Source organism: Zingiber officinale, chromosome 1B (genome assembly GCF_018446385.1).
Source record: "Zingiber officinale cultivar Zhangliang chromosome 1B, Zo_v1.1, whole genome shotgun sequence".
NCBI lineage: Eukaryota > Viridiplantae > Streptophyta > Magnoliopsida > Zingiberales > Zingiberaceae > Zingiber > Zingiber officinale.
The window spans coordinates 19,913,059-19,927,190 of NC_055986.1; the positions used below are offsets into that span (position 1 = coordinate 19,913,059).

Genomic DNA, 14,132 nt, shown 5'->3' on the forward strand with positions numbered 1-14,132 from the left:
AAACGCATAGGGGTGAGCACAATAACCTTTGTTTGCTGTGACTCTTGCTGTTTTTACTTTTGTTTGAGTTTTGACACTTCAAAGTGCATAATCATATTTTGTCAAATGATATTATATATATATGTCTGAAAATCAGAGGATTTATGGTAAAACATGGTTGTGTATCAGAGAGAGAGTGAATATCCTGATGGTGTTCCATTATATTTCTCTGAAAATTAGAATGTTTGAACATAGAACTATGTTTTACAAAATATAATTAGTAGATCTGAGTGTCTAATTAATCAGAAAACAATTTGCCACGGTTGGTCAGAATTTTGCAATAAGAAAAATAGATAGCTAACAGTGAAGACGACTACTGTTATGTTAGCTGTAATTAATAATAGCTTTGATATTAACATTAGATGAGGTCTTGAAATGATGAAATTTAGAACAATTTTGTCCTCACAAGAACTATGATGAACTTGTTGAGACATGGGCGTGTGTGGAAAACTCCAAGCGAGGGCAGGAGTTTTCCAAATCAACCTACTTAATTTGTCTCAAGTGTGCGATTATGTTGTTAGATTATATATTTATTTGTTTATAATTTTTATGACAATTTAAACTTTTTCCTTTTTTTTATAGAGTTTGGGGTTTCTTAACTTAACTATATAAGACCTTATACTCTGTATCAATTTTAAGATCCAATAATATGATTAATTTTTTCCTTCTCTTAATTTCTACATGGTATCAGAGCGGTTCTCCTTCTCTGACCTAATTTTTTCTACCGTCCTCTGTTATTACTTCCTGTTGTCGTTGCCGTCTCCTACTGCTGCTATTGATTTCGACGCCGATATCTATTTTCTGTCCTGCTGATGTTGATTTCGGCGCCGACCTTATTTTCTGTCGATCGGCGCCAATGCTATTTTCTTCCGATTTCGGCACCAACATCATATGTTGTCAATTTCGACGTCGACACTCTTTTCTACCGATTTCGATGTTGAAGCCCTATGTTGCCGATTTCGGCACTGACATCCTTTTCCACTGATTCGCCCTGTGATACTGATTTCTACATTTAATATCTTTTCTGCCTCAGATTCTTTGTGTGACCATGGGTCATCCTGACATCAGTTTTTGCAGATCATACAAATGTGTATCCTTATAGTTTGGTTATATAAGAATTATTCGTTCTGTCATCATGCCTTATTGTGCAGATATTTCATGGAAATCTGATTCATATATGTTTGAGCAGTTTCAACAGTTCCTTGCTTCACAGCCCTCTGCTATGTCAGCTTCCTCTCATATAGGTTTGTCGTCGTCTGGTATTTCAGGTATATCTTCATCCTTGTAGATTTTGGACTCTGGTGCCTTCCATCATATGTCATCCAATTTGTCATCTTTTATTTCTTTTTCTCCCAATTCATTTATATCTATTGTGGTTGCTGATGGTACTCCTATGTCATTAGTAGGTGTTGGTTCAATTGTTATATCTTCTTTATCTCTTACTAATGTTTATTATATTCCGAGTCTTACTTTAAATCTTGTTTCTGTTAATCAATTATGTGAGTCTGGATACCTAGTCTTTTTTTCTTCATCCAATTGTTATGTTCAGGACCCGCAATCTCAGAAGTTAATTGGGACAGCCCATAGGCAAGGAGGACTCTATATTTTAGATCAACTCAAATTACCAAAAGTTGTAGCTTCGAGTATGGATTCATCGTCTTTTCATCTGAGTCGTTCATCTTATGATTTTTATTTGTGACACTCTCTCTTAGATCATGTTTCAACGTCTTGTTTGCAATTTTTAGCCTCTACAGGAGCATTAGGACCTTTATTGTAGTGGTTGTAAACTGGTCAAATTTTCTACCTTGTCATTTTATAAAAATCTTTCTTTTTCTTCTGCTCCATTTGATATTATCCATTCTAATGTATGGGGACCCTCTCCTATTCCTACAAAAGGGGGGTCAAGGTATTATGTTTCGTTTATTGATGATTGCACTCGTTACTCTTGGGTCTATCTTATGAAACACATGTCTAATTATCTTATAATTTTCAATAACTTTAGAGCTCTTGTGAAAACTCAACATTCTAGTGTCATAAAGTATTTTTGTTGTGATTTAGGGGTGAATACACTTTGAATCAATTTCCACATTTACTTACTTCTAATGGTACTATTCATCAAACCTCGTGTACAGATACTCCTGAACAAAATGGCATGGCTAAACGGAAACATAAACATTTTGTTGAAATAGCTCGTTCATTTTTATTGTCTGTCAGTATTCCTAGTGCCTTTTGGGGGAAGTAATCCTTACTGCTACTCATGTCATTAATAGAATTCCAACCTCACACAATTCAGGTTTGCCACCTTTTGAAAAATTGTATGGGTATGCTCCTGTCTATTCCTCTTTACGTGTTTTTGGTTGTACTTGCTTTGTCCTTCGTCCTCATACAGAGTGTAATAAGTTAGCCTCTCAGTCTGCTCATTGTGTCTTTCTGGGTTATGGTGTTAGTCAAAAAGGATATCGTTGCTTTGATCTCGTTAGTCAAAAATTGTATGTCTCTCATCATGTTGTGTTTCTTGAGTATATTCCATTTTTTTCTATTCCGGCTAGTTCGCATAATATAACAAAGTCATATCTGCTTTGCATTGATCCTTTCAATACCGATACTGAGGAAGATTCACCCACAAATCCTACTGATAGTTCAACTGAATCTGGTACTTTAGTTCCCGAGATATCTGTTCCATATGTTCCTCCTTCTGCCACTATTCAATTATCTCCTGAGGTTGCGGATGATCCTTCTCTCCACCGTCATCAATCCACTTGTGTTCGTAAGTCTACTAAACTACCAGATTTTGCTTACTCTTGATATTCTCATTTTTTTTTTTGCTTCATTTGTTGCATCTATTCATTGTCTTTCTTAGCCTGAATCCTATAGAGAAGTTGTTTGTAACCCACTTTGGCAGAGTGCTATGACTGAGGAACTAACTGCTTTGCATCAGAGTCATACATGGAATTTGGTTCCATTGCTACTAAGAAAACATATTATTGGTTCTTGTTGGGTATATAAGATCAAAACTAAATCTAATGGATCTATCGAACGATACAAAGCTCGTCTTGTTGCTAAAGGTTATTCTCAGAAGTATGGCATGGATTGTGAAGAAACATTTGCTCCTATTGTTAAAATGACAACTGTTCGTACTCTAATTGTTGTTGCTTCTATTTTTCGATAGAGAATATCTCAAATGGATGTCAAGAATGCACTTCTAAATGGTGATCTTCATGAAGAAGTTTATATGACACCTCCTCCTGGTATTTCACACAAACCCGGTGAAGTTTACAGGCTTCGTAAAGCGCTTTATGGTTTCAAACAAGCACCTCGTGCTTGGTTTGAGAAGTTCTCTATAGTGATTACTTCGTTTGGTTTTCATCCTAGTAATCATGATTCAACATTGTTTGTCAGATGTGCGAGTGCAGGTCGTATTCTTTTATCATTATATGTTGATGACATGATTATTACTGGTGATGATTCTGATGGAATTGCTTCCTTGAAGTCTGAGTTGGATCATTGTTTTGCTATGAAAGACTTAGGTATACTACGCTACTTTCTGGGCATTAAGGTTGTTTATTCCCCGAAAGGTTATCTTTTATCTCAGTCAAAGTATATATCTAATATGTTTGGGCGTGCTCATCTTACTAATAATAGAGTTGTTGATACTCCTATTGAGACTAATGCTCGATATTCTCCATCTGATGGCTCACCTTTGCCGGATCCTAGTTTGTACAGAACTATTGTTGGAAGTTTGGTTTATCTCACCGTGACTTATCCAGATATTATGTATGTTGTTCATGTGGTTAGTCAATTTGTCGCTGCACCAACTGCAGTTCATTGGACTGCTATTCTTCATATTCTCAGGTATCTTCGGGGCACTCAATTTCAAAGTTTTTTATTTCCTTTTACTTCATCTCTTGAGTTATGTGCATACTCTAATGCGGATTAGGCTGGTGATCCTACGGATCGCAAATCTACCACTGGCTTCTGCATTTTTCTTGATGATTCCCTCATTTCTTGGAAGAGTAAAAAGCAAGATGTTATTTCTAGATCTTCCACAAAAGCTGAGTATCTTGTCATGGTCTCAATACTTGTGAGATAGTTTAGTTGCGTTGGTTGCTTGCGGATATGGGTGTCTCTCTTCATCAACCTACTCCGTTATATTGTGATAATCAAAGTGTTATTCAAATTACACGTAATTCAATTTTTCATGAGCGAACGAAACATATTGAAATTGATTGTCACATTACTCATCACCATCTTCAGATTAGCACCATCACATTGATTTTTGTTCCTTTAAAGCTACAGATTGCTAATATGTTTACCAAGATACATTTCGCTTCACGTTTTTTTTCTTATATGATAAACTCTCAATGTTTTTAGTTGTAGCATCGTGAGTTTGAGGGAGAATGTTAGATTATATATTTATTTATTTATATCTTTTAGAGCAATTTAGACTTTTTCCTTCTTTTTATAAAGTTTAAGGTTTCTTAACTTAACTATATAATCTTATATTCTATATCAATTTTAAGACCTAATATTATGATTAAGTTTTTCCTTTTTTTAATTTCGACATATGCTATCCTCTTTAATTGCCTCTCAGTTACATGTGTATGTTAAGGGCTTCTTCCTGAAGTCTTGGTGTTTATCATTTTTTCAGATTCAAATACGCAGCCCAAAGAACCCGTTGCCAAGAAGAATAATTAAATTAGAAGCTAGGTCGTTCGTCTAGAAAATGTTGTAGTCAGAATAGTTAGGATATTGCATTGATTTATCATATTCTGTACTTGCGTTTGAAGGATTGGTTCAATGTGGGATGCAATCTTCTTTGCTGACTGCTATTGTGTTCATAATCCACATGTCTCATGATATTTCCACATTCCTCAGTCTTTTTGGAGTTATTGTCCATCATATATAAACCAACTAACTGTGATTGTATAATCTTTTGGTATCCAAATAATCAGTGACATGCCACCGATCCAAAGAAATCACTTGCAGGAAAACTGGCAAATAGCAACACTAAAGAAGCAACACAGTTCACTAGATCTTTGTTAGGTTTTATATACAACTAAACTAAATTCTAACTTGCAGTCGCAAAGAAGAGTATATGGTGGCCAAAACTAAACTCTTTAAAGCTAGCTGATGGAAACATTCAGCCGTTACCAAAATGAGTTACTAGTTCATAAGTTCCACCTATGATTAATCACTATAACATGAAGCCTACATGAAAGTCAGCACATGCTTTGCTCAGCTAAAATCTGCCATGTCATCATCAGAATCAGGAACAACAGCAGAACTGTAATCGGGATTAGCTGTAGGTCTTTGTCTCAATCTTGTCCTCATTTTTGCATGAGCCTTCTCTGCTCTTTGATTGAGATTACCACGAGAACCTATTTTTCTACTGTCAAATTTTTCTCTATCACCTATTTGTATCTGGATTGGAAGACTGCTTTCTTGCTCAGCATTGCCATTATCTAAATTGCTATTGACAAACTCAGCATCCATGGCGTCGCAATCAGTTTCGTCAGTTCTCTTATCATCTCCTTGGTTCTCGACACATGAAACAATCGCATCTTGCTTGCCACCACCACGCTCCCTTTGGATGGTGGGCAATTTCCTGATCACAATTAATGTACGTAGAGCAAGTCAGTGGGAAATATAATGCTAGATTTGGATTAATAGCACAGTCCAAAGGCATGAACATGCATAATTTGGTGAAGGAAATTGACATTCTAGAAGAAGAAAAAATTCACTTAATTGAAGGGAGAAATTGTGGCCTTCTTGGACATAAAGTTTGATAGCTATTCCTACCACGTACACTAACATGAATATGCTTAAAATTTCACATGAAAACCTCAGTAACAAGAAAACCATTTGACTTACTTTGACATTTGGACAATAGCCTCAGATATTGACCGATCAAAATCATCTGTAAAAGAAGCTCAAGTTAGAGCCAAACACAAAAGAGGATGACAAAAGAATTCTTGAAGTAATATTAGTTTTAGCCATATCCTCCCAAAGACGTAATGCTTTCTGGGGAACCACATAATAGCATCAGTAATATTACTAGCTAGCACTCGGAATATGCACCCCATACATACTTCTGAAAAAACAATTAAACATTTTTAAACTTCTGAATCTAAGTTGAACCTGAACTTAATGTAGATACGATTTTCAACCTACACAAGTTAAGAGAATGGAGAAGGCTCAAAGATGGTTAAGTAACCTTCTACTATAGTACAGCAGGATGGATAAACATCAGAAAGAAAATAACATAAAAGAAATTTCTGATCAATAAGACACAGCAAAAATAATAAAAAATGTTTTACTGATTATTAGTATAGAAGTAGTGGAGGTTGAGGTTTAGCTTTTGCTGTTCAACTCTATGATAAATGATCTCAAATCAAATCATGATGTTATACAAGTATCATTATCAACCCCGTTAACAATATAACAAATTTAATTATGCAATAATCCTTTGAAACATATCAGAAAATTAAAAGCAAGATAAAATAGGAAACAGACTGCTAGTAAAGGAGATGTATAAAAAGAACTAATTTAAATTCTTGCAAAGCACAACCAGGACCAATACAATACCGTAAGTGTAGTTAACTGGCTTTCGCTGCCTGCAGATACGATTAATCCCAATTCTAGGAATAGCTTGAAAATTATCTAAAGATGCAGCATGTCTTTGCTTCCTTTTGATTATCCTCTCTTTTTTCTGTGCCCACGATCAAATGTTTGCCAAAAAAAACACTAATTAAAGGGCATGAATATGAAAATGGCATATGCAAGATTTAGACATTAATAACAAAGAAACAATAAAAGGGTCTAACCTTCTGAATCTCCTCGAGTACAGGAAGGATGTCTTCCCTTAATTTCTTGGCAACAAAAGCTTCTGTTTTAGACATGCTAGAAGATAGTTTCTCCTGCAGATGAAGGCATCACTTGTAGATTCCTTAAATTCTCCAACTAAAAGACTAGTATAGAGATTAGCCTTACTGATGTTTCACGAAATTCTTTAAGATTAGTTGCTATAGTTTCCCATTCAGATAGCATAGAACTGCATTTCCCTGTCAACTTGGCTTTTGAGTCAAATTGAACTACTTCTTTGTATAACCGATGACCAATCTTAGGATCCCCATCATACCTTCAAATTAGAAAATAAAAAACAGCTGTTATAACTGAATTACAAAAGATTAAAAGCTGCTATACAAAGTCAATGACCACCAAAATTGTTCAGAGATTTGTACCAATAAGTGATTCCATTCTCATCACTGCTAATTTTCTCTTTCCGGAAAGTAGTGAGTTGCTCTCCTGCTTTCAACGCATCAGTTATGTGCCTAATTACATCATCTTGCTGCACATTAAAAATTCTATAATGTTTTAAATAATTAAGAATGGGAAATGAACATAATCAATGTTATGATAAGAAATTAAAAGACATTGTAGATAAGATAATAATTTTTATATAGTTAGGGGATGCAATACAAGTTTTTTCTTATGAAACAAGCCTGGCAAAGTACTATATTGAGCATAACATTAAGGGAATGCATAACGTGGGAAAACAAAAATGTCCTCTACATGATCAGTATTCAAATATACCTCAGCCCGAACTTCACACAGTGCTCTCAGTATCACCAAGCGTGTTGATGGATCAAGTTCTTTGTATTTCTTTATCTCCTCCCTAGACAAATAAAGATGGTATCATTCAATTGTCTTCAACAGCTAGCCTCACTGCATCAATGAAGGATAATCGCAAAGAAAAAAAGAGAGAGATTTGATGATCAAACACACCCATGATTGTGCTTAAGTGGATTTTCTCCTTCAGAAACCTAAAAAAGCAATATTACCAAGTGATATTTATTCTCTTAGAATGGTAGTTAGGTAATTGTACAATGAGAAAAATAATAATAAAAAATCACTTTAACCCACCCATGGCCACCAGGGATCAAGCTTCTTGCAGACTATTGTTATCCATGCGTCATTGTCTTTGAGATTTTTGCTTACAGGTGGTATCCCCTGCAATTTCAATCACAAGAATATAAGTCCAGCTTATGAGCATAATTAAATTGCAAGAAATTGATTCCATTAAGTATCATAAATCAAAACAAAGTAGAATCATATTGTCATATAATGCTCTATCATAACCAATGTCCTTAACTCCTTGTACAATCAAAACAAAGATCTTTTTTGTAGGTTAGAATATCTTATTATTCATATATTTAACCTATAATAGGAGGGGCATACAGAGAGAACATGACAAGAGTATTCATGTCTAATGTCTGACAAACTTTTCTCCTATCCCTTTGGATGTGTTAGGGATATACACATTCTGCCAGTTGAGCTAAGGAACTGCTTACCAGTATGAAACAAGTTTAGAAGTACCACCTCTCTATTATCATTTTCTGGTACAGAATTAATTATGACCTCATTTAAAACATTAACAAGCCATGTCGTTCCTGACTATTGGGGATCAGCCACATTGATTTTAATACATTTAAGTACATGAAGACTATTTCAGAAGTAATATTAAGAGCATCTCCAATGCAAGGTCTGTGAGAGATTTCTAAAATCAAAAAAGATCAATAAAAAAGCTTGAACTATTGTAGAGGTGAGGTTTGAAGTTTATAGTTTAAGAGTAGTAGTGAAAACTCTAACCTGCTCTTTTGTATCCAAATTGATATAATATGTATGGAGCCATGCAATTACGTGGCTCCATTTAGAGCTTTTACAATGTTGATGTAGCATATTGGAATCATAAGGAAACTCCATTTAGAACTTTAACGATTGAAGATGCCCTAAGCTTTATGTCACAAGTAATACTCAAATAAATTTTTCTTAATCATGTGCATTAATGTTAGCCGGGATAAGGAGAGGTCACTGTTGCTCTACCTTCACACGTTTGCTAATGCCCAAGTCAGTTGGGTTCTTGTAATAACCAAAATGCAAAGCTTAGACAATTGAGCCCAGAAAACAAATGGTAAAACTTACAGATTTTGCATAGAGCAATCACACCATTACCAGCCACAATTTGTCACCTGATTGGAATGAGTAGAATACATAGAATATAACCATCCATCCGATAAAAGGGTTTCGGGGGTGGATATTCCTTCCTAATGAAGGCTTGATAAATTGTTCTTTGAAGGACTTCCACAAAGAACAAATGTCGGGCGTAAAACACTTTTTAGATACTTAAAGAAGAATGCAAACCTTCAGGAGAGAGACGTGTATCCGACCCAGGTCAGTATTCGCTGAGATCAAAGCGGTTTCAATCTCTTCCGCAGAAATGTTCAAGTCGCTCTGAATGACCGGCTCAAAAACCTTTAACCCACACCGATCAGTAAGCAACCCCAAAAACAAGGATAACATATCCAAGAAAAACATTTCACTACAAGTCAAGGGACAGAGCAACGAAAAAGGCGATAGAAACCATACATGCAAGAAGTTTAACACAGAGGCCAGCTCCCACCGCTGCCGAAGCCGGAGCCGCTCAAGCTGATGACGCTCCGAGTCAAATACGATCACCACAGCTTCCTCCGATGAGGTGCTCCCAGTCGAACCGGCCCGTCTTCTTCGCTTCGCGGCCATTGCAATAGGAAAACGAAGGAATGCCAAAGGCGAAGTAAAAAAGAGAGGAGGAATGCGTGATGCCCGGCTTCTGGTCTACTGAGGGGCTCGATGCGGCTTCGAGAGAGATTGATAGAGAGATCTTTGAGTAGATGGATGGAGAGGGAGAGGGAAATAGCAACAAATCTCCCGCCCGAGACCGCTCGGATTTCCCTCTCTTTTTTGTTAATTTGGGGGACGCGGTGACTCAGGTCTCCGGAATTCGAAAGGCCTCTACTGATTGCAAAAATGTGCCCTTTTTTTTCCCTATTTTCTTTATCCTTTTAAAAAAAAAATGGTGCAAAAAAAAAGGCGTCTTGTTTAAAAACTATGAAGTCGCTTATTTTCTTTATTTTTACTGGAAACGGGACTGAACTTTAACTTAATCGGGCCAGACAATCCCTCGCAGGCCCGACTCATCCAACGCCTCGGCCCGCTTCTACGTTTTCGAGACACATAATAATAATAATAATAATAATAATAATTATTATTATTATTATTATTATTATTATTATTATTGATCATGCACCCAAATTTTTAAGATAACTTGATAAATAAACAAGTACGTCGACCACATTCTCAAAATAGACAACTCGATGAACTGAAAAGCACGTCGACCACACTCTTATATCCTGAAGATGAAAAAAAATAAGTATATAAGATTAGAAAGACACTAGAGATTCCCTTGATGTTCTCATTTCGATGCTCAAGTCAAAAGTAGTGGTAAAAATGAGAATTAAAATAGAGGGGAATCTAGAGATGTTATCTTCACTTGCATCCTTTATATTTGGGATATTATTTTTATACCTTTTTAAGTGGCCTTCCATCTTTAAATATTTAATGAAACTGCATTAATTGTAATTAGAAACTATCTTTGTTTTAATTTGTTGACATTAAGTGAGAACGTATTAAATACAGGTGATCCTGTCCGAATGCTGAACCAACGGACGCTGGGCACGGGGCACTCTTCGACTATTGACGTGGATCTTCGACTGGTAGCACGAAGCTCCGGCGAACCTGCACAGAAGTCGGGTCGGGAAGAGGTTCCCGGCGGCGACCCTCCGATGCTCAAGTCAGGTAAGCAAGTGGTGGAAAAAGTAGCTCAAAAGGAGTTCCACGCGTACCTCCGGCGAAGTATGCGGCTCTTTATATAGAGCGGTGAAAGAGTTCCCACACGTCCACCGAGGCGCGTACGTGTTCGCGGCCCATACCTCGGTATGTGTCTGTCAGAAAGCTTACCTGACGCCATACTGCTACAGTCCAATCACGTCTTCGATGGGACAGCAGAACACCTCGTTGTCAGACTCGGAGTATGGCCTAGCCATAGGACGTGACAGCTGTCAGGAAATGTTCGTCCTTCTCTATACACCACAGGCCGGGACGTCCGCCCCGCCGGCTGGACGAAGAGCGTCGTCCGGACGACCCTCATCCCCTGCGCCGGTCGGGCGGCACGCCCATCACGTCCCGCCTGTCGTTTGCATTGATATGCTGGGGAGACTTCCGGGCAGGTGCTACGTAAGGACTGTTAGCAGTATGTCACCTTCTCTTAGGCCTTCCGCTCGGCTCTTAGCTATTGTTTCAACTGAGCGTCGGAACCCCGACCCCTGTCAGGGCACCTTTTACTGTTGGATGCTCATCGGTCGGCCAATCGGTCTATCCTTTTCTCCCAAGTCCAGTGAGCCGGTCGGCTCACCCTTCTCCGGTGGACCCCCCCCCCCCTGGCCCTTTGATCTCCACGTGGCGTTGACCCCTCGCAATGGGGTCCTCTGCCTTGACCACCGGATCACTTGCCTTCCCCTCAAGTCTAGTCGAAGGAGGCGAAGTCCGACTGACTGGACTGCCGATCTGATCGAGTGACGACCGATACCTTAGTCCGCTCGGACGGGCTAATGGATGCTCAGCCGTTCGGCGATATCTTGCCCGTGCCTTGGAATTTATGCCGAAGCTTCTGTTAACCACGTGCGTTAACCCGTAACTTGCTGACACATGGCTGCCTTTCTCTTGTCAGGGTATGGCGGTGGCGTCACATCTGATGGGACAGCCGCCGTTTGAAAGGAACGACTGGATGATGACCTCGTTATCGACGACCTGGATCGGACGGTGGAATACATGAAGAACAAAGGCCATGCTCCTGCCGATCTGTCCGTCCCTGCCGAAGACCTGGCGACCATGATGGGCTCCATCCCTGACCATCTTTTTAATTTTGATGACTAAGAATCTGTCTGTGAGGCTATTTTGTAATTTTCTATATGCGCGCCGTTCGGGGCAAACTTTATAAATTTTGTCAATCCGTCGATCGGTGTGGATGAACTATCTCTTGTTATTTGTCCCTTCTTCCCGCGTCCAATTTTTGTTTTTCGCCTTGGTCTTGAGCTTTTTGTGCCCAAGTACATGTGGTAAAGTAGCCGCTCGGCCCAACCTTGTTACGTCGGGTTCTACCGAGGGCTGCGCAGAAAACCATCCATCCAGCGGCCTAATAGGCTCCGGTCGCCCGTCGATTTTTATCGTCGGAACTTGACTACTGTCCGATCGGTAGGTTTATAGACGTCGGCTCGTCTCTCGATATTTAACGTCGGAGCTCGACGGCCTTCGGCTCGGACGTTTATAGACGCCGGCTCGTCTCTCGATATTTAACATCGGAGCTCGACGGCCTTCCACTCGGACGTTTATAGACGCCGGCTCGTCTCTCGATATTTAACGTCGGAGCTCGACGGTCTTCCGCTCGGACGTTTATAGACGCCGGCTCGTCTCTCGATATTTAACGTCGGAGCTCGACGGTCTTCCGCTCGGACGTTTATAGACGCCGGCTCGTCTCTCGATATTTAACGTCGGAGCTCGACGGTCTTCCGCTCGGACGTTTATAGACGCCGGCTCGTCACACGATATTTAAGGTCGGAGCTCGACGGCTCCGCGGGTTTATAGACGCCGGCTAGTCTCTCGATATTTAACGTCGGAGCTCGACGGTCTTCCGCTCGGACGTTTATAGACGCCGGCTCGTCTCTCGATATTTAACGTCGGAGCTCGACGGTCTTCCGCTCGGACGTTTATAGACGCCGGCTCGTCTCTCGATATTTAACGTCGGAGCTCGACGGCCTTAAAGGCAAACTTGAACACAGCCGCTCGGTGAACACATTAGCCATCCTTTGAATTAATTTTGCTTCCTGCATTACAGGGGCATTGGGCGATCAAAATATATGCAAAAATGAGTTACATTAGTGCACCTTTCACCCAGCTCGATAAGGCTGGAGATGATTCGCGCTCCACGGCCGGTCCAACTGGCGCCCGTCTCCATCCTCCAAATAATAAGCGCCTGAGCGGAGCTTTTCAATAACCTTGAAGGGGCCCGCCCAAGGAGCTTCCAGCTTGCCGACGTCGCCGACCGGCTTGACTTTCTTCCACACAAGGTCGCCGACCTGGAATGATCTGGGAATTACGCGGCGGTTGTAGTTTTGCTTCATCCGCTGCCGGTACGCCATCAGCCGGACGGATGCCTTGGCTCTTTCTTCTTTGACCAAATCCAGCCCTTCGCTCGGCGTTGTCCCCATCATAATTTTGGATCCGAGCGGACTCAACTCCCACTTCAACCGGAATGACCGCCTCGCCGCCATACACCAGGTGGAACGGCGTGACGCCTGTCCCTTCCTTTGGAGTCGTTCGGATGGCCCATAGGACGCCCGACACTTCATCTACCCAACTTCCTCCCAAATGGTCGAGCCGAGCGCGCAGAATACGAAGAATTTCCCGATTGGCTACTTCGGCTTGACCGTTGCTTTGGGGATAGGCCACGGACGTGAAGTGTTGCTCGATGTCATAGCTTTTGCACTAGTCCTCGAGCAACTTCCCTGTGAATTGCCGCCCATTGTCGGAAACCAGTCGGCGAGGGATGCCAAATCGACAGATGATATGTTGCTAGATGAATTTTTTGACCATCTGTTCGGTGATCCTGGCTAGCGGCTCGGCCTCCACCCACTTGGAAAAATAATCGACCGCCACTAGCAGAAATTTTCGCTGTCCGGTCGCCATTGGAAATGGACCAACAATATCCATCCCCCATTGATCGAATGGACATGAGACTGTGGATGCTTTCATTTCCTCTGCCGGTCGGTGGTAGAAGTTATGATACTTCTGGCATGAAAGGCACGTCGACACAGTCCGAGCGGCGTCTGCTTGTAAGGTTGGCCAGAAGTACCCGGCCTGCAGGATCTTCTTAGCCAGCGATCGTCCGCCCGGATGCCCTCCGCACGATCCTTGATGTACTTCTTGGAGGATGTAAGCCGAGTCCTCCGAGCTCACGCATTTCAACAACGGGCGTGAGAAAGCCTTCTTGTAAAGCTGATCGCCGATGAGTGTGAACCGACCGGCTCTCCTCCTTAGCAGCTGGGCTTCATTCTGATCGGACGGTGTGGCGCCCGAGCGCAGAAACTCCGTAATGGGTGCCCTCCAGTCGCTCGGAAACGTAAGGCCTTCCATGCGGTCGACGTGCGCCACCAACAACA

The 14,132-nt window shown here is 40.6% G+C and overlaps 1 protein-coding gene across 1 annotated transcript; it reads right to left on the bottom strand.

The window, feature by feature from the left end:
• Window positions 1-5,042: 5,042 nt before the first annotated feature.
• On the bottom strand, window positions 5,043-9,863 carry LOC122052159 (DDT domain-containing protein DDR4-like). The gene is made up of 11 exons (XM_042613559.1): window positions 9,466-9,863; window positions 9,241-9,351; window positions 7,963-8,049; window positions 7,825-7,862; window positions 7,633-7,714; window positions 7,281-7,387; window positions 7,030-7,177; window positions 6,864-6,956; window positions 6,625-6,748; window positions 5,911-5,956; window positions 5,043-5,644 (listed from the first exon to the last, which is right to left on the bottom strand). The coding sequence occupies exons 1-11, from the start codon at window positions 9,616-9,618 to the stop codon at window positions 5,275-5,277; spliced, it is 1,359 nt and encodes a 452-aa protein (XP_042469493.1). The 5' UTR covers window positions 9,619-9,863; the 3' UTR covers window positions 5,043-5,274.
• Window positions 9,864-14,132: the final 4,269 nt, after the last annotated feature.